Genomic DNA, 18614 nt, shown 5'->3' on the forward strand with positions numbered 1-18614 from the left:
AATGGATTTATCAGTAATCTACAGAACATTTCACCCTGAAATAAAAGAATATACCTTCTTCTCAGCACATCATGGAAAGTTTTCCAAAACTTACCATATAATCAGACACAATACAAGCCTCAACAGACACAAGAAAATTGAAATAATCTCTTGCATTCTATCAAATCACACAGACTAAGCCTGGACCTCAATAACAACAGAAACAACAAAAAGTACAGATACTCATGGAAACTGAGCAACTCTCTACTCAATGATAAATTGGTCAGGGAAGAAAGGAAGAAAGGAAGAAAGGAAGAAAGGAAGAAAGGAAGAAAGGAAGAAAGAAAGAAAGAAAGAAAGAAAGAAAGAAAGAAAGAAAGAAAGAAAGAAAGAAAGAAAGGGAGAAAGAGAGAAAGAGAGAAAGAGAGAAAGAGAGAAAGAGAGAAAGAGAGAAAGAGAGAAAGAGAGAAAGAGAGAAAGAGAGAAAGAGAGAAAGAGAGAAAGAGAGAAAGAGAGAAAGAGAGGGAGAGGGAGAGGGAGAGGGAGAGAGAGAGAGAGAGAGAGAGAGAGAGAGAGAGAAAAGAAAGAAAAGAAGGAAAGAAATTAAAGTAGTTCTAGAATTCAATGAAATAAAAGCACAGCGTATACAAACATATGGGACACAATAAAAGCAGTGTTAAGTGGAAAATTCATAATACTAAATGTCTTCATAAAGAAATTGGAAAGATCTTTTACTACAAACTTAACAGCACACCTGAAAATTCTAGAACAAAAAGAAGCAAACACACCCAAGAGGAGTAGATGGCAGAAAATATCCAAACTGGGGGCTGAAATCAACCAAATAGAAACAAAGAGAACTGTGCATAGAAAAAACAAAACTATTATCTGGTTCTTTAAAAAAATCAACAAAATAAATAAATCCTTAGCCAAACTTACTAGAGTGAACAGAGATAGTGTCCAAATTAACAAAATCAGAAATGAAATGGGAGACATAACAACAGAATCTGAGAAAATTAAAAAAAAAACTCTTGAAACTCTATGCTTAACAAACTGTGATAACCCAGAAGAAATGGAAGATTTTCAAGACACATACCAAATATGAAAATTAAATTAAGATCAAATAAATTATTTACACAGTCTCATACCCCTAAGTAAACAGAGTCAGGAAAATAGAAACAGAAAGAATACTACCTAATTCACGCTATGTAATCACAGTTACTCTAATAACAAAACCACACAAATACCCAAGATGGAAAGAGAACTTCAGACCAATTTTGCTTATTAAAATTGATGCAAAAGTACTCAATAGAATTTCCACAAACTGAATCCAAGAAGCCATCAAATCCATCATTCATCACCATCAAATAGGCTGAATCCCAGGGATGCAGGGATGGTTCACTACGTGAAAATCAATCATAATCCACTATATGAAAATTCAAGGAAAGAATCACATAACCATCTCATTAGATACTAAAAGTCCTTTGGAAAAATGCAACACCCCATCATATTAAAACTCTTGAAGATATCAGGAAAATCATGGCAAAAACTTATGCATAGTAAAAGCAGTATACAGCAAACCAACAACCAACAGCAAATTAAATGTAGAGGAACTTGAAGGAATCCCACCAAAATCAGGGAAAAGACAAGGTTGTCTACTCTTTCCCTATTTATTTAATATAGTACTTGAAGTTCTAGGTAGAGAAATTAGATAACAAACGGAGATCAAAGGGATACATATTAGAAAGGAAGAAATCAAGCTATTAGTATTTGCAGATGATAAAGTAGTATATACATAAGTGACCCCAAAACATCTACCAAAGAACTCCAACAGCTGATAAACCACTTCAGGAAATCAGCTGGATATAAAATTAATTCAAAAGCAGTAGCCTTGCTTTTTAAAATTTATAAATAGGCTGAGGAAGAAATTAGGGAAATAACACATTTCAAAATAGCAAAAAAATAATATTAAATACTTTGATGTAATTAAGCAGTTGAAATATCTGTATGACAAGAACTTCAAGTCCCTGAAGAAAGAAATTGAAGAAGACCTCAGAATATGGAATGATCTCCTATGCTCATTGATTAGTAGGGTTAACATAGAAAAAATGGCCATCTTACCAAAATCAATCTATAGATTCAATGCAATCTCCATCAAAATTCCTACAAAATTCTTCAAAGACAAGGAAAGACCAATTCTCAACTTCATACGGAAAGAGAACAAAAACAAAACAAAATGAAACAAAACAAGGATAGCCAAAACAGTTCCCAACAGTAAAAGAACTTCTGGGGCAATGACCATCCCTGACCTAAAGCTGTTACAGATCAATAGTAATAAAAACCATATGGTATTGGTATAGAGACAGACAGGGCAATCAATGGATTGAAATTGAATGCGAGTCCCAGAAATAAATCCAGACACCAATGGAGAGATGATTTTGACAAGCCAAAACCACATATTGGAAAAAAGAAAGCATCTTTCACAAATGGTGCTGCTCTCACTGGCAAATGTATCCATATTTTTATTACCTTGTACAAAGTTCAAGTACAAGTGGATCAAAGACCTCCACATAAAACCAGATACACTGAATCTAATAGAAGAGAAAGTAGGAAATACCCTCAAACACATTGACACAGGGGAAAATATCCTGAACAGAATACCAATAGCTAAGGCTCTAAGATCAACAATTGACTAATAGGAGCTCATAAAACTGAATAGCTTCTGTGATGCAAAGGACACCGTCAATATAAGACAAAAGCCAACCTACAGACAGACTGGAACAAGATCTTCATTAACCCTACATCTGATAGAGGGTTATCAAAAAAAAAAAAACCAAAATATATAAGGAACTCAAGAAGTTCAACTCAAAAAAAAATCAAATAACCCAGTTGAAAAATGGAGTACAGAGCAAAAAAGAACCTGAGATTCTACATCACACTGATTAGAATGGCTAAGATTAAAAAAAACCTCAAGTGACAGCACATGATGGTGCATATGTGGAGAAAGAGGAACATGCCTCTATTGCTGGTGGGATTGCAAACTGGTACAACCATTCTGGAAATCAATCTGGTGGTTTCTTAGAAATTTGGAAATAGTTCTCTCTGCAGACCCAGCTATACAACTCCTGAACATATACCCAAAAGATGTTCTACCATACCATATGAACACTTGCTCCACTATGTTCATAGCAGCCTTATTTGTAATACTCAGAAACTAGAAACAACCCAGGTGTCCTTCAAACAACTAATGTATAAAGAAGATGTGCTGTTTACACAATGGAATACTATTCAGCTATTATAAACAAGGACATGATAAATTTTTCAGGCAAATAGATGGAACTAGAAAATACCCAAAATGACACATATTGTATGTATTCAATGATAACTGCATAGTAGCCAAAAATTCAGAATAGCTATGATACAACTCATAAAAGGAGTCATAAGAAGCTTAACAAGAAGGAAGGCTCAAGTGAGGATGCATCAATTCCACTTAGAATGAGGAACAAAATAATCATGGGAGGCAGCAGGAGGGAGACAGAGGGCAGGGTGAGGGGAAAGGGGGGCAGAATTGTGTATGTGGGAGGAAATAGGAGAGATGCCCAGGGGGTTAGAAGAATGAATGGAAATATGCAGCTGCAGGCAATTGGAGGCTGGACTCTCTAAAAAGTCCCCAAGATGTGAGAGGCTCCCAGCTCTCAATTTAGATGACTTTAGCTGAAATGCCCAACAATGGGAGATGGAACCTAAAGAAACCACCTTCAGTAGATAGACAGCGTCCTCAAAGGTGTGATGGGTCCATAGATCTGTCTTCAAAAGCCTTTGACCCAGAATTGTTTCTATCTAAAGGAAATACAGGGACAAAAGTTGAGTAGAGATAGAAAGAAAGCCCATCCAGTTACTGGCCCAATGTGGGATCCATCCCATGGGTACAAACCAAACTCTCTGACACTATTACTGATGTTATGTTATACTTGTAGACAGGAGCCTGTTTGCTGACTTCTGAGAGGCTCTATCAGACTAGCAGTGGACTGAGATAGATGAAAATACTTAGAGCCAACTTTTGGTCTGAGGATAGGGACTCCTATGGAAAAGGTCGGGGAATGATTGAAGGAGATGAAGCTAATGGAAACACCAGTGGAAGATCAAAATATCAACTAACCTGGACACCTGGGAGCTCCCAGAAACTAATCCACCAACCACACGGCATACATGGGCTGGTCCTCAGCCCCTGGCACATAAGGACTGCCTCATATGGCCTAAGTGGGAGAGGATGTGCCTAATCATAGAGAAACTTTATGCCTCAGGGAAGGGGGTTGTGGGGGAGTGAGGGAAAGATGAATGAGTGTGGGAGGGGTGAGAGCACCCTCTCAAAGGCAAAGGCAAAGGGAAAGGGAAATAGGGTGAAGGACTCTTGGAGAGGGAGTTGGGAAGGGGGCCCAACTTTTAAATGTAAATATATAAGAAAAATTTAAAAGCCCAGAACTTCACACATGAAAGGACGCCTCGCTGAAAGACTTCACAGACATAGGAAAACTCACTGTCTACAGGATCACTCATCTAGTTCTCGAGAATGACAATGTTGTGTTTTTATGAGCCTGAGTCTCATTCAATTTCAAAATCTCTGTGATGTTCTCAGTCTAGAATACCTTTACACTCCTAGTGTTCTATGTAGCTTGTGGATGGCTAGCTTATCACCAATCTCTTCCTTTAAGAAGCTTTGCTGTGATACACTTTGGCTTCTCCAGGGTGCTTATCTTCTGCTGCTCAGCTCCACATTTCCACAAAATGCTACTCACATCATGTGTCTTCTAACTGCTGACCTAGCCAGGAGTGACAGCAGCTGCAATACCTTTAGCCTGTGGCTTTCTTGCTCATCTTGCTTGAGGAAAGAATTGGCTTCCTTATGTGCAGCATCTGCTTCCTCAGTCACGCCCTAGTCTCTACCAGCAGAACTGGAATTCAAACTCCTGTCCCTGTAAGTTTCTATATTCTCATTGCATTGTTCAACAACCAGTCTGATTATCTTCTGTCTTAAGTCTTGTTTGTGGGAACACTTTACATTTAGTCCCATATCCCTGAAACTATTACCCCATATTTATCTTCCTCGTTGTCTTTATGTCCTCTGACAGTTTCCTACTGCTCTGCTTCTTCTTCATCTTCACTCCTGCTCCCTCCCAGTCTTTCCTGCCATCTTCTTCATCTGCTAAGAAGAAGCCATGCCATTTTCTGTTCTCAGCTAGAAGCATTGGCCTTTTTTATCCTTTTGTATTCTCTATGGAGTTTTGTTAGAATAAACCCTGGCTTTTAAGCAGTGGTCCCTCTTAAGAACATAGACCCCTCACAGTACTATTTACATTCTACTTTACATTTCTCAACTAAGTCATGGTCATCATCTCATTGTATTTTCTGCTTGATGGTACCAGGTCTTAAGCAATGACCCTGATAAGAGTCTTTAATCTTCCCTTTGAAATTTCACAAGCCAGTCCTCCACTGTTAACACCGTTCTCAAAATTATCTTCTGAGCTCCTACAGAACATCCCACAGAGCTCTTAACATCCCAATGGCTCTTCTAGCCCAAAGTTTTAAAGTCTTTCTGTAGTCCTACCCCAAACATGGTCAGATTGTCACCCCACTATGATGGTACCAATTTGTCTTAGCCAGGGTTTCTATTCCTGCACAAACATCATGACCAAGAAGCATGTAGGGGAGAAAAGTAATGTTCAGCTTACACTTCCACATTGCTGTTCATCACCAAAGGAAGTCAGGACTGGAACTCAAGCAGGTTAAGAAATAGGATCTGATGGAGGTAATAAAGGGATATTATGTACTTGCTTTTTTTCTGTGGCTTGCTCAGTTTGCTTTCTTACAGAACCCAAGACTACCAGCCCAGGAAGGGCATCACCCACAATGAGCCCTCCCAATCTTGATCACTAATTGAAAAAAAAAAAAAGCCTTACAACTGGATCTCATGGAGGCATTTCCTCAAGGGAGGCTCGTTTTTCTGTGATAACTCCAGCTTGTTTCAAGTTGATAGACAAAACCAGCCAGTACACCTTCAAAGGAAAAGATCAAGCTCTCACAACCACACTATGGACTGTTACTCATTCCTGAAAACAAGATGCCAGACCATACAAAGACATTCAAGAGCCTGATGTGTATTCCTGGGTTTAAAAGGCCATTCTGTGCAATTCAAGTGATTTGACATTCTAGAAAAAGTGAAACTACACAGTGAAAAGATCAGTCAGTGGTTGGAAGGAGTTGTGAGCCTGGAGAGGGACACAGCAATGTGTACGAGGCTTTAGCATAGTGAATTTTGCTCTGTATGATGGCACAATGTTGTACACACATATTCATACAGCTTTTCAAACCTATAGACAATTAGTAATATCAATGATTATTGAGACAAAATAACTTAGGAAAGCAACTTAAGGAAAGAAAGATTCATTTTGGCTCATGGTTCAAGGTTACAAACCATTATAGCAGCAAGAGCTTGAGGATAGTTACATTGCATTCATAGTTGGGAAGCAGAAGGCAAAGTATTCTCAGCTCAGAACCTCAGTCCATGGAATGTTGCTTTGCTCTGTAGATGTGTATTGTCATTTCAATTAATCTAATCAGCAAGTATGCTTTATCTCTAAGTGATTTTAGAACCCATCAAATTGAGACTATTAATCATCTCACATGTACCACATTATTGGGTTTGCTCTTAGGTGCTGCCTTCTCATTTGTGCTTTGTAGTTGTTCTTTGGGCTAAGAGAATATAACAAGGAAGTTCAAACTTGATGTACACTGAGATTTGTACTAACTGTGTGGGCCTAAATGTACAAAATATATCACCCATGGTCATGTGAAAGGAAGAAATGCAAACGCTCTTTTAAGCAATACAAGTAAGATGAAGACACACAGGATAATGAGATGATACAAATTTGGATGATGACTTAGTTTCAAAACTAGAGAAAGGGCCCACACCAGCTACATGACTGAAAATGTTGAGAGCTCACAGGATGAGTTGGAGATTCAATCATCAGCAAAAGTAGGGGCTGAGTCTATGAATATGATTGAGTTCATTAAAGACGAACACAGTACAGCATACCAGTAGAGTGCTTTAAGACCTCAGAGCAGGATGAAAAAAAGAGTGTGGAGGTAAAAGAAAAAAAGACAGTAGTGAAAAGGTCACTTGAAAACATAGTATAGGCCACACTGAAGGACTAAATGTCACCACTGGAAAAAATAGAATGAACCCAGTGTGTATGGCTATGGAGAGGAGATTATACAACTGACTTCTTGGGGAAAGTTTGGTTATATAGTCCAATATCTCAGTCGGAGAATGGGGCTGCTGATAATTGGTGAGACTACCTGTCTGAATTAAAAATAATCAAGATAATACCCCACAGATATGTCTAGAGTTCTATCTTCCAGATGATTCTCTAATCTCTCAAGTTGATAACTAACACTAACACATTAAACTGTACTGTGGTTGCTTGAATAGAAATGACCTCCATGGGCTCATATATTTGAATGCTTGGTCATTAGGGAGTGGTGCTACTTTACCAGCACTAGAAGGTGTGGCCTTTTGGGAGTAGGTGTGACAATATTGGAGAAAGTCTGACACTGGGAGTGGGGGTTTTCATTTCAGAAGTTTAAGCCAGGCTTAGTCTCTGTCTTGTCATGGTGCCTGCAGTTCCTCATGTAGAACTCTTAGCTCACTTCTTTAATACCATGTCTCCCTGCTTGACACTATGATTCCTACCATGATGACAATGGACTAAACTGCTAAAAATGTGCAAATTAAATGTTTTCTTTATAAGAGTTGTTATGGTCATACTGTCTCTTAACAGCAATAGAAGATTGATCAAAACAAATACCAGTTTCACTTTATAGTGAAATTGCATGGCCATAATTTTTATCATTCTTTGTTACCTTCTGTAACATGTGTCCTTTGAATATGTGTCGAAAGGGTAGGCATGAGAATAGAGCTACAGCCTAGCTCTATAGCCCTCTGTATTCCTTAAGAGAAGAAGTGTATACTGCAAAGCAGAAGCTGGCTTTCTAGATTTACTCTCATGCTCTTTCTTTGAGGACAGATAAATGGTTGTCTCTGGCCTTGTTTTTGATGAATGTGCTGTTATCTGTGGTAGAGATTGACCAAGACACATGCCAAAATTAGACATAAAAATCAACAGGAAGTAGTCACTCTAGCTGAACCAAAAAGACACAGTTAGTTTCAGGTCCAACGGAAAATCCATTTTCTAAATTCAAAAGGCAAAACGAAAATTGACTGTCTGTTGTACCTATTAGTATAGCAAAGTGCATTCTAAGTTCCAGGCTCACTCAGTGACACAGTACATGTTACATATTTCCAAGCCCATGCTGGCATCAGTAGAGAGAAGCTTTGTGTACTATGTGGAACCATCACCTGTTAATAAAATGCTGACGGCCAGTCAGCTGGGGCAGGAATAGATGGTGGGGAAGCATATGTGGGGAGAATCATCCCTAATGCTTTAGGAGACAGTCACATGAAACTGATGAGAGATAACAAACCATGTGGTGTAACTTAGAATAAATGGGTAACTATGTTATTAGCTAGTCAGAAATCAAGCCAAAGAATTAGGCTCAGACATTTATTCATGAAATATTAAGTCTCAAAGTTGTTATTTTGGAGGAAACAGAGGGCAGGTGGAAAAGGCCACGGTTACAGACATTCTGGCTGTTCTCAGGTGTTCTCCACTCCCTTTTAACCCTAAACTCCAGATCAGGAGTTTCTCTCTCCCCAGCTATATATTCTCTTTAAACCCCTCATTTTCAGCTATGTTCCATCTTTAAGTACAGTATTGGTCTTCCTCTTTCTATCTTCCTCCTCCCTCTCTTTGCTCTCCCACACTCTCCCACTATCTCTCTGCTCTGCTTCTGCTTTTTTTCATGGCTAGGTCCAGTCTGCTGCCTATGTTTAGTATACTCCTTCATTTTTCTCTTGGCTCTTCTAGATGGCTCTGATGTTGTTTTTCCATATCTACAATAATTCTCTTCCCCTTAACTATAAAATGGAGCAGTCATATCATCAAGTCATACAGTTAAAAGTAATGGTGTTTCAATGGCACAATCAGTTAGGATTAATGTTAATATAGTAGAGAGTCAATAAAGCAGAATATAAAGAGCACTTTATGGTGATAACACCATCTATGTCACAGCTCTATCTATGTCAATGGCAGCTACTCACTGTCAGTTTTTAGGATATCCTGTTGTAGAACTGCAAATGACCAATGAAGGCCTTTAGTCACTGTCTCAAACGTGCAGTTACCTTGGATTCTAGAAACAACAGAATGACTGAACAACTTTATGATGACTTTATGGGACTAAAGCCATCCAACCAATCTTGAGCTTCAGAAGACAGAGCACTTGATTATCTATGACTGTGAGGCTGCACCTGGACTAAAATCTGTTGCTGCTTTCATAAAGCAGCGGGGACATTTCCTGAGGCAGCTTTCAGAAGCAGACTGAAGATAAAGATCAACCGGATGCACCTATTTCAGAACTAATAAATTATATAGATCTTGTATCTTCTGTCCCAGCTCCTTCCATTTAAACAGGGCTCTTATCAGTGCCCTAAAAAAGGGTTTGGGGTCACTGAGCCTGTTTTCTGTTCCTCTAGCCAGTGTGTCTATATTGATTAAATCATTTCTGTTTCCTCCATGACTGCTTCCATATTAGTTCACTTATTATGACTCCTAAACATGAGCTGTTTGTCCTAACACTCCAATAACATGGGTCCACCTCATCTATCAATGTGAGCTGGGACACAAAAGTCATAGTGTGTTCGCAAGCACATGCCTGTATGTATGTGTGTAAGTGTGTGTGTGTGTGTGTGTCTGTGTGTGTGTGTGTGTGTGTGTGTGTGCTGATTCAGAGTGGGACATCTAGCCCCAGTTTCCTTTAAGCATGCTAGTATATGCCTGGATGAGGGACAATTGCAGAAAACTGTCTGTAATGGTTTCTCTAATGGAATCCATGGTGAATAGAATAAAATAAGAGAGAAAAAAGTATGTGAGGAATTTAAAGGATATTATAATAAACAGACTATAGACAATGTGCTTTTACACACACACATACACACATATTCACATACATGTACACATTCACATTATAGGACATATATACATATCCATACAGGTGGTCCTTGAACTTGAAATCCTATTGCCTCTCTCTGCTTCCTGTACTGGGATTACAGGTGCTCAGCAAGGTATTGCTTTGGAGCATATATTGTTGGCTTAAATAGTTTTAACAAGTGTGTGTTTGTGTGTTTGTGTGTTTGTGTGTGTGTGTGCATGACAGAAAGAGACAGAAACAGAGACAGAGAGATAGTGATAGAAATTGTTTTAGAAAGACAGAGAATATCATCATAAAGAAAATCAGTTTTTAAGATAATGAGTAAAATTTTTTCTTATTTCCTAATGTGTCTTCAATGGCTATTTTTTCAGGGTTGATATACCCAGTCATATGGTATGTAGTCCTAGTTTTAGTTTTTAAAATATGCTTCTGAAGTTATTTCCATAATAACTTCCATCTGTAGTGGATGGAGGTTCTTCATTCTTCATAAGTTACCAACATTTTTTGCAAGATTCTTTTTCTGTATTAATTAATTTTATGTGTACATGAAGTTTCCTAGGAGTACATATTTGCAAGACATTTGTGCTTGTGAAAATGGAGATAAAAGAGAACTAGAACTGTAGTAACAAGATGTTATGAACTGCCTCATAAGTTCTTATAACTAAACCTGTGTCTTCTGCATGAACAGTGTCTGAAAACACCCCTAATTCTCTAACAGTGTGCCCAAGTTGGAAACAGCAATAACTCAGTCCCTGGTCCTAACATCTTTCTGTCTTAGTCACTATTTATACACTGAGGATACCCAGGACAGAGGTAACTTATAGCAAAAACAAACATTAAATTGGGAACTTGCTGATAGACTCAGATGGTTAATCAATCATCATCAGGCTGAGAAGCATGGTAGCAGGCAAGCTGGTACAGTGCTGGAGAAGTAGCTGAGAGGTCACTCTGATCTACAAGTAGCAGACAGGAAGAGAGAGAGAGAGAGACTGGACCTAGCATGGGTTTTTGAAATCTCAAAGCTCTTTTTTTTCTTTTTTTTTTTTAATTGGATATTTTATTTACATTTCATATGTTATCCCCTTACCCCATCCCCCACCCACCCGGGAACCCCTCCATCCCCTTACCCCTCCTCCTTCTTCTCCGTGGATGTAACCCCCTCCTACCCTCCCCACTCCCACTTCCCCACCCTCAAAATTCCCACCCCCTGGGGCGTCCAGCCTTCATGAGGTCAAGGATCTCATCTTCCACCTGTGCCCGGCAGGGCCCTCCACTCTTACATATTCAGCTGAAGCCCTGGATCCCTCCATAAGTGCTCCCAGGCTGGTGGTTAGGACCCTGGGAGCTGTGGTTGGTTGGTATTGTTGCTCTCCTCATGGTGCCACAAACCCTTTCAGCTCCTTCAGTCCTCACTCTAACTCCGCCATTGAGAACCCCATGATCAGTTCAATGGCTAGTTGTCAGCATCTGCCTCTGAATATGTCAGACTCTTGAAGGCCTCTGTGATACCTCTCTTATAACAAGGCTATACTTACTTTAACATGCTTCATCTTCTAATCCTTTCTTAAGATCTCCGCTGATTGGAGACCAAGAAACATATGTGAATATGGGGACCATTCTCATTCAGACCACTACCTATGAAAACATGCCCCAACAGAAGCTCATTCTGTCATAAAGAGAAATGAAAATAAGGTTACATGTAAAGTCAAAGCATTAATGAATCTGGGGAACCATTGCAAGTAAGGAATCAGAGAAATGTGACAGATAGAGAAGAGATGAATGTATTAAAACGTACTTTGTTTGAAAACAGTATAATGCTATCTTATGCATTATACATATATAATGCCGTCTAATACATTGTTAATTCAAAAAAAATGGCAGAGGCAGGAGAGTCAAATAATAATATGTGTTAGAAAGATGTCTGAGTGAGGATGTACAATGATACATTGGCATTGGAAACAGATCTAAGAGGTCCTCAGAGTCTTAAACATTGAGTTGCCATGGAGATCAAACGTCCCAGTTCACATCTGTATTTAAGAGTACTGAAATATAAATTCCTAACAGTACTTCCTTGTACTATCAATGTTCTTTATTTTGAATGAATAATTTGTCAATCATTGTTTTGAATGAAGCAGTCTGCAGACTTAACACATAGAAATATCTGTGAACTCATCTTCCTTTTAGATTCAGTCCCTTTAGGGAAAGTGTCCTAATAAATGAAAATGGGATGTACTGTCCACTTACAACTGCTTAGCGTGAAGTATCTTAGAAAAAGAAAGGCGAAACTTTTATATAACCTTAATTCCATAAGGCTCTCTCTGCGCTTCATACTCTACTATGACCATTCTTCCCTAAGACTTGGTGATAATTTGAGAGCTTCAGCCTATTACATGGTTATGAAATATTGCTGAAGTTGTGTTCTCACCATCATGTGTTTATGGCTTAGCATATTTTAGTAGGTGTTACAATAACAAACCATTATGCTTTCAATTTTTCAGAATATGTAAGGATGAACACTTTCTAAGACTGGGATAACAAAAATAAACAGTAGTTTTTTCTTTACAAATGTTTAAATTGTTTCCAGGTTAAAACTGAAGAATAGAGCCACTGAGAAAGCTCATAAAATTTGACCTCTGAACATATATAACTTGACTATAACCACAATCCTTAGGTAGGTAAAGCAGGATGACCAAAAACTTGAGGCAAGCCTGGGATTCAAGGTGGCACCCCATCTCAAACCAACAGGAAGGAGTTGCTCAGACAAACTCTGACCAAAAGTAACTGAAGCCAAGAGGCTGTAGACAAATGGATCTGATGCTTGCTCTCCTGTCACTAACTGGATATATTCAAATCTTGGTCTCCACTTGTATTATTTTTATGACATTTCTTTCAGCTGTATGCCTATTATACCCTAAGGTTTGGGTGTTAGAACAAAGTGAAAAACTATACCTGGCCTGCCTGACAAGGAATGAAGATACTCTAAAAAGACTTCAAAGGACAAAGTAGCATGACCAGGTGGAGAAAAGTCCACTGCATTGAAGAAACACTCCAGTCCAGAGGATTTCATGCTGTGTTCTGGTTTCTGTGACACTAGCATGCATATGGTACAAAGACTGGTAAAATACAAAGTAAATCACAATATTTTATTTTAAAAAATTAATGAAGTTTAATTAAGAAGCAAAGTTTTTTTTTCTAAAAAAGAAAAGAGGTATTCTCTTTGGGGGCATGCAAATAGAATGTACCTTGTCCCTGGATGGAGGACACAGCATCCTGATCTAATTTGTCTCAGTGGAGGTTTCTGTCTTTTACAAGGAGAAGTCTTCCAATGGAGCGAGCTATATCACAGCAGTTAGAAACATCTCTTTGGGAAGTTAGCACAAGGATTCTTTACATGTGTTTGGCCTAATGTAGACCCGACAGGACATCTGGAGCAAACACCTTTATACCTGAATCCCTCAAAGTGACAGAGCCTTGCAATCAGCTACAGCCACCATTCTCCCTTCATTCCCTGTCATACAGAGATACAAGTATCCTACCAGTTTTGCTTTCTTTCAGAACCTAGGTGTTCCCCATCCCCCATCTAACTCTTTCCTGTATAGCTGGATGATGTCAGGACTGTTCTCTCCACCTCTGGCCTGGGGCACTAAGCATGATATCCTTGCTCTGCAGTGAATAAAGGCACTGTCTGAACAGGAAAGACGGCTAAGCTGTACTCCGGAGACATCAAGCCTTGAACACAGCAATGGGAGGCCATAAAGTTGGGAGGTAAGAGCACCCTATTCAACCCAGAGCTCTGGGACTCCTGAAGACGATCCTTAGAAAGTCTAGTCTGAGTACAGGAGATGGAACCCCAGGGCTTGAGTTGGGAAAGGACAGTGGGGAGGTCGTCTCTGGTGGACATTTAGGGTGGTGACTTCTCTAGAACCCTCAGTTGCCCACATGAAACTTAAGGCTGGGTCCTAGAACTATATTGGCTCATCTCTATCAGGTATACATGCTGCAGAATCTCACTGGTCTTTTCTACTGTCCTTGTCCTGCTTTCTCTTAAGTCCTATCACCTAGTCCATTTGACTATATCCAATAATTTCTCCTCAATAATTTCTAAAATAATGTCTCTTACTTCTGTGCCCTTTAAAGATCAGCCTGCTCTAGGCCTACTCTTCATTCCCATTTAAAAAAAAATAAGTCACACAGCATGAACTGTATCCCCCATCCCTATCTTTATCTTAAACACGCTTCTCAGTGATTAGCCTTGGAGTACATGTCTAGTCCCTTGCCTTCGAAGAGCTCCTAGTTATGTGGACAAACAATCATCATGAGAAAGGATTACCCTTGGGGGTGGCGAGCAGACCTGGAGTGGGGCACCTTTGTTAGGGGAGGACAGCAGAGTCCCTGAGGTTGTCCTGTTCCAATGAATATGAGAAGGGTGAGGAGTTTGAATTCAGTGACAGGGATGTGGTAGGGGACCTTCTATGTGGAATAAACAACGCTTTAAATGACTCAGAAGCATCTATAAAGTGATATGAGGATGGGCAGGAATGTGGACCGGGGGCAAGCTGAGTCAGTTGAGAGGATCAACAAGAGGGTAAGTCATTGAAATAAAGCAGCTCCACCTTTCCTCCAGATCCCTGGAAGACTTAAGGATAGGATCCAGTGCATCTAAGTAACCTTTCAGGATGCTGTGCCCCTCTGTGTAAGAAACAGGAAGAAATGTGGGCTGTAGTATTTTGAGGCTCCCTAGGCTATGTGATCTGCATTTTTACCACAGTAGAAACCATTCTGGAACACACTTCCAGGGTTCAGAGGTCATATGACAGTGAGAGCACAGCCATGGGATGAACACTGACTCAGAACTGGATCACAGTGTCTGGGGAAGTCACAGTCTGGGCCACATTTTCAATTCATTTAGAAGATGAAGCATACTCAAGAGAAAAGCGGCCTGGGTGCCTGCAGCTGGACCTGGGTGCAAGGTCCTCTGAGCACCACTGCAGGGGAATGCTCCCTACTGCACAGCAGAGTAGATAGTAGCCAGTTTTTGAGTTTCATTCACTATCTCAGTGTCTTTCCTGTAGATCTAAAAATGGGTAGGGTACTGTCTAATGCCTCATGGATAACACAAGAAAACTCTTCACAGGCAGAGTCCAGAATGGAGAGTTGCTGAACCCAGGCTAGAGGACTTAGAGCTCGTGGTGGCTCTTGTCTGTATTGTTTTGTCTTCCCTTTCTCCTTTTCTTTATTCTCATCTCTACCTTCTTGAGAAGAGAGGAGCTGGTGTATATAGAAGGGGACTGAACCCACACTTCTCTCAGCTGTGTTGTGTTATGAATTCCTGATGATCTTTTCTTCCAACTATGCAAGACAATATCTGTCTAGATACTACTTTGATCTGATATCAAGACCAGATGTTTCTAATAATCTTAAACTTGGAAGTACCTTGATTCAATGTGAATTTTTAAAATTCAATTTATAGTGCTTATAAACTTTGAAATGACAACCAGAAATAGAATCCCTTATTTCTCTGTTTCAGAACAATGATCATTCAGTGCTGTGTTGAGTGTTTTTTTTTTCTCCTTTGCCTCCAGATCACCCTTCTTGAATACTGTTTGTGAAGCAAATGGTATCTTTGCCATCCATCTTTTAAAGATGTTATGTAATAACAGTCCTTCAAAAAATATATGTTATTCTCCCATCAACATCTCCTCTGCTCTAGCTATGATCCTCTTGGGAGTGAAAGGAAACACCAAAGTCCAGATATCTGAGGTAAGTTGCCTGTCAACTCCCCCAACCCCTGACACACACATCTATTTCACATGCATAAGAGCTGCTAAGAAAGAATGTTAAGAATATATACACTGCTTCATGGAGCAGGGGCTAAGGAGAAAGGAAGATGGTCTCCTCCAATAACTTCTGTAAGGTAATGAGTTTTTCTGAGTAATAAAATGGAGGAAACTCTTAAAAGTTCATCCAGACTTCTCTTAGAAAATGGCGCAAAAATAATTTCATACTTGTTCTGTTGGCACAGGACTTTAATTCCAGATTTTAAAGATACTGGATTAAGAGGATCCCTAGATAAAGGGTAGCCTGAGGGAATTAATTTCAAATGAAATGTTGTTTTGCCATTATTGTTTTGTTTTTGTTTTGTTTTGTTTTAATCTTTTCATGGAGGTACAGAACTCTTGTCCACCTTAGGTCCTAGGGTCAGTTGTGAGGACCACACTGTGAAAAAGGCTGAAATTATTATAACATGGGTTGTTGATATCTTTTATGTTTTCTGAGCAACAGACTTATAAGTATTCATTGGCAAGGAAGGTCAATTCCTATTTTTAATTGTTTCAATACCAAGCTGCTTGGATAAGAGCCTCATGTACATTGTGTCTAAGCCATCTCTTCAGCTTGTTAACTCCATTTGCAACCAAATTGAGTCATCATTGATCTCATGTTTCATTCTTTCCCTTCACAGGCAATTGGTTTAATCACAGAGATAGATATTCATCAGTGCTTCCTGTGGATCCTCAATACCCTGAACAAGCCAACCAGAAAGTACATCTTCAGAATGGCCAATAGGCTCTTTGCAGAGAACACTTGTGAATTCCTCCCAGTAAGTACTATCAGTATAATGATAACAATTGTATTCAAATACCTGTTGGATAGATCACAGGAGAAGGACCCTAGAGAATTTGAGAAAACTAAGGACCACATTCTAGCCAATATGAAGTTTCATGTCTATAATACCTACACTCAGAAAGGATCAGGAGGGTCACAATTTCAAGGCCATCCTGTGCTACAAAGTGAGACACAGCTACCCAACATTCCTCAGAAGTTATTCCCACTTTCAAAAGCAAAGAACATAAAGACTTTTTTGTTTAAGTAGTATCTATATTCGTTTTAGTTTTGATTTTTTAATGCCGTATTAATCAGAAGGTTGGAAAGCTTGCAGACATTTTATTTTGCAGTGTTATCTCACTTAACATTTTTTTCTATAAAGACCTTTAAGGAGTCCTGTCTTCAGTTCTATCACATGGAGATGGAGCAGCTCTCCTTCACCAAGGCTCCAGAGGAGTCCAGGAAAAACATAAACACATGGGTCTGCAAAAAGACTAAAGGTCTGAAATTCAAGTTGATTCAAACCCTGAATTTTGTCTTCTCTATACACTCCTTTCTCCTTTCCTCCAATTTCTCTTAATTTCCGTTCCCCCACCACAGACTGATCTCACTGTTATTTCAGAGTCAAGGTGACTCATCCTAGCTATGCCCCACGGTATAATTTAGATCTCAGTGAATTCATGGAGGTTCTACTTAGACACTTAGGTTTTAAACACAGAGTTGTTTCTGTATTTCTTTAGGACAGGGGAGGAGCTGATGCAAATGTGATGAGAAGTCATGGGCCTGATTTACAGTCTAACAGTTTACATTAGAAGATATGGCTGATCTCCAGGGTTCACAGGCCATGTGCCTCTGTCATCTCTGAGAAGTAGATTTGTGGGTAGCCCTTCCCACTAATCTTGCCTAGAGGCTTCTTTTTCCTACAGTCTCTGTTTTCTCGGGTCTCACCACATTTACCTATGAAAAGGAGTCTTGTTTTTGCTTCCATATAGTCTACTTTAGTTCCCTTACTTACGTGAAACTGGACTTGATTTCCATTGAACACAATTTATCAGGGCCTCCCTTACATTGGCCTAAGAGAGCATCCAATTTGAGGTTGAAAAAGTCTTGGTCTTTGAGAGCAGTGAGAGCATTGTCTGCTATCTGAAACATTTCAATCTCTCTGTATCACTAGGTACATTCATATTTTTGCTAACAGGGAGTAAAGAATGAGATTATTTTCTTAAAGACTCAGCAATTATTTGATCCCAGAGCAAATCAAGATGAGTTCCTACATGAGCTACCACAGGAAGCAACCATGGTTCCCTCCCAATTGCTTCCCATATTTTGTGCTTACTTTGTTCTCCATCCTTGAGTGTCTTTTTCTACTTTCCAAAACCTGCTTTCCTTGAGGTACTTGCAAGTCTTTGAACATCCTCACCTTGTTGATGTTTCTCCAGTGTTCATGACTGTGAGTCAAACAAAAGGGAATGTTTTGTTTAGATTTATTTTAATATGTTTATACACATTCAGCAAATTTGAAAATGTTATGCTTGGATCTGTCCAGATGTCATATTACTTTATATCTTACACATATAGAAAGTGATTCTGAATGAAATCTCTGCTTTATCAAAAGGAAAAATTCCAGAGTTGTTGTCAGGTGCCTCAGTTGATTCAGACACCAGGCTTGTTCTTGTCAACGCCTTATATTTCAAAGGAAGGTGGCATCACAAGTTTGAAATAAAGTCCACCAAGGAAATGCCCTTTAAAATAAACAAGGTAAGCAACAGTATCCAGAAGTGCCAGTGTTACAAGGAAATTGCATGAAAAGCTTTAATTATGAATTTGAAGGTCATGGCTCACTGGTAGACATGGCATATTCTTTATGTGATGCTAGGATTGCCTTTCAGCCTGGGAAGAAAGAAATCAGGAAATACCAGAACACCATTTGA

General features: G+C 39.2%; 1 protein-coding gene across 2 annotated transcripts in view; it reads left to right on the top strand.

Moving 5' to 3' along the window:
* The window catches only part of LOC114617551 (serpin B9-like), a 166664-nt gene that overhangs the window by 143285 nt on the left and 4765 nt on the right, over positions 1 to 18614 (top strand). The window contains exons 1-5 of one of the 2 annotated variants that reach the window (XM_028763114.1): positions 13788 to 13845; positions 15663 to 15840; positions 16541 to 16678; positions 17066 to 17183; positions 18299 to 18441. In XM_028763114.1, coding sequence (XP_028618947.1) covers positions 13823 to 13845; positions 15663 to 15840; positions 16541 to 16678; positions 17066 to 17183; positions 18299 to 18441 — 600 coding nt within the window. In that variant the 5' untranslated portion in view covers positions 13788 to 13822. Of the gene's footprint in view, positions 1 to 13787; positions 13846 to 15662; positions 15841 to 16540; positions 16679 to 17065; positions 17184 to 18298; positions 18442 to 18614 lie in introns of those variants that run through there. The other variant, XM_028763116.1, reaches the window with a different exon arrangement.

Source organism: Grammomys surdaster, unplaced genomic scaffold (genome assembly GCF_004785775.1).
Source record: "Grammomys surdaster isolate TR1022 unplaced genomic scaffold, NIH_TR_1.0 137, whole genome shotgun sequence".
Taxonomy (NCBI): domain Eukaryota; kingdom Metazoa; phylum Chordata; class Mammalia; order Rodentia; family Muridae; genus Grammomys; species Grammomys surdaster.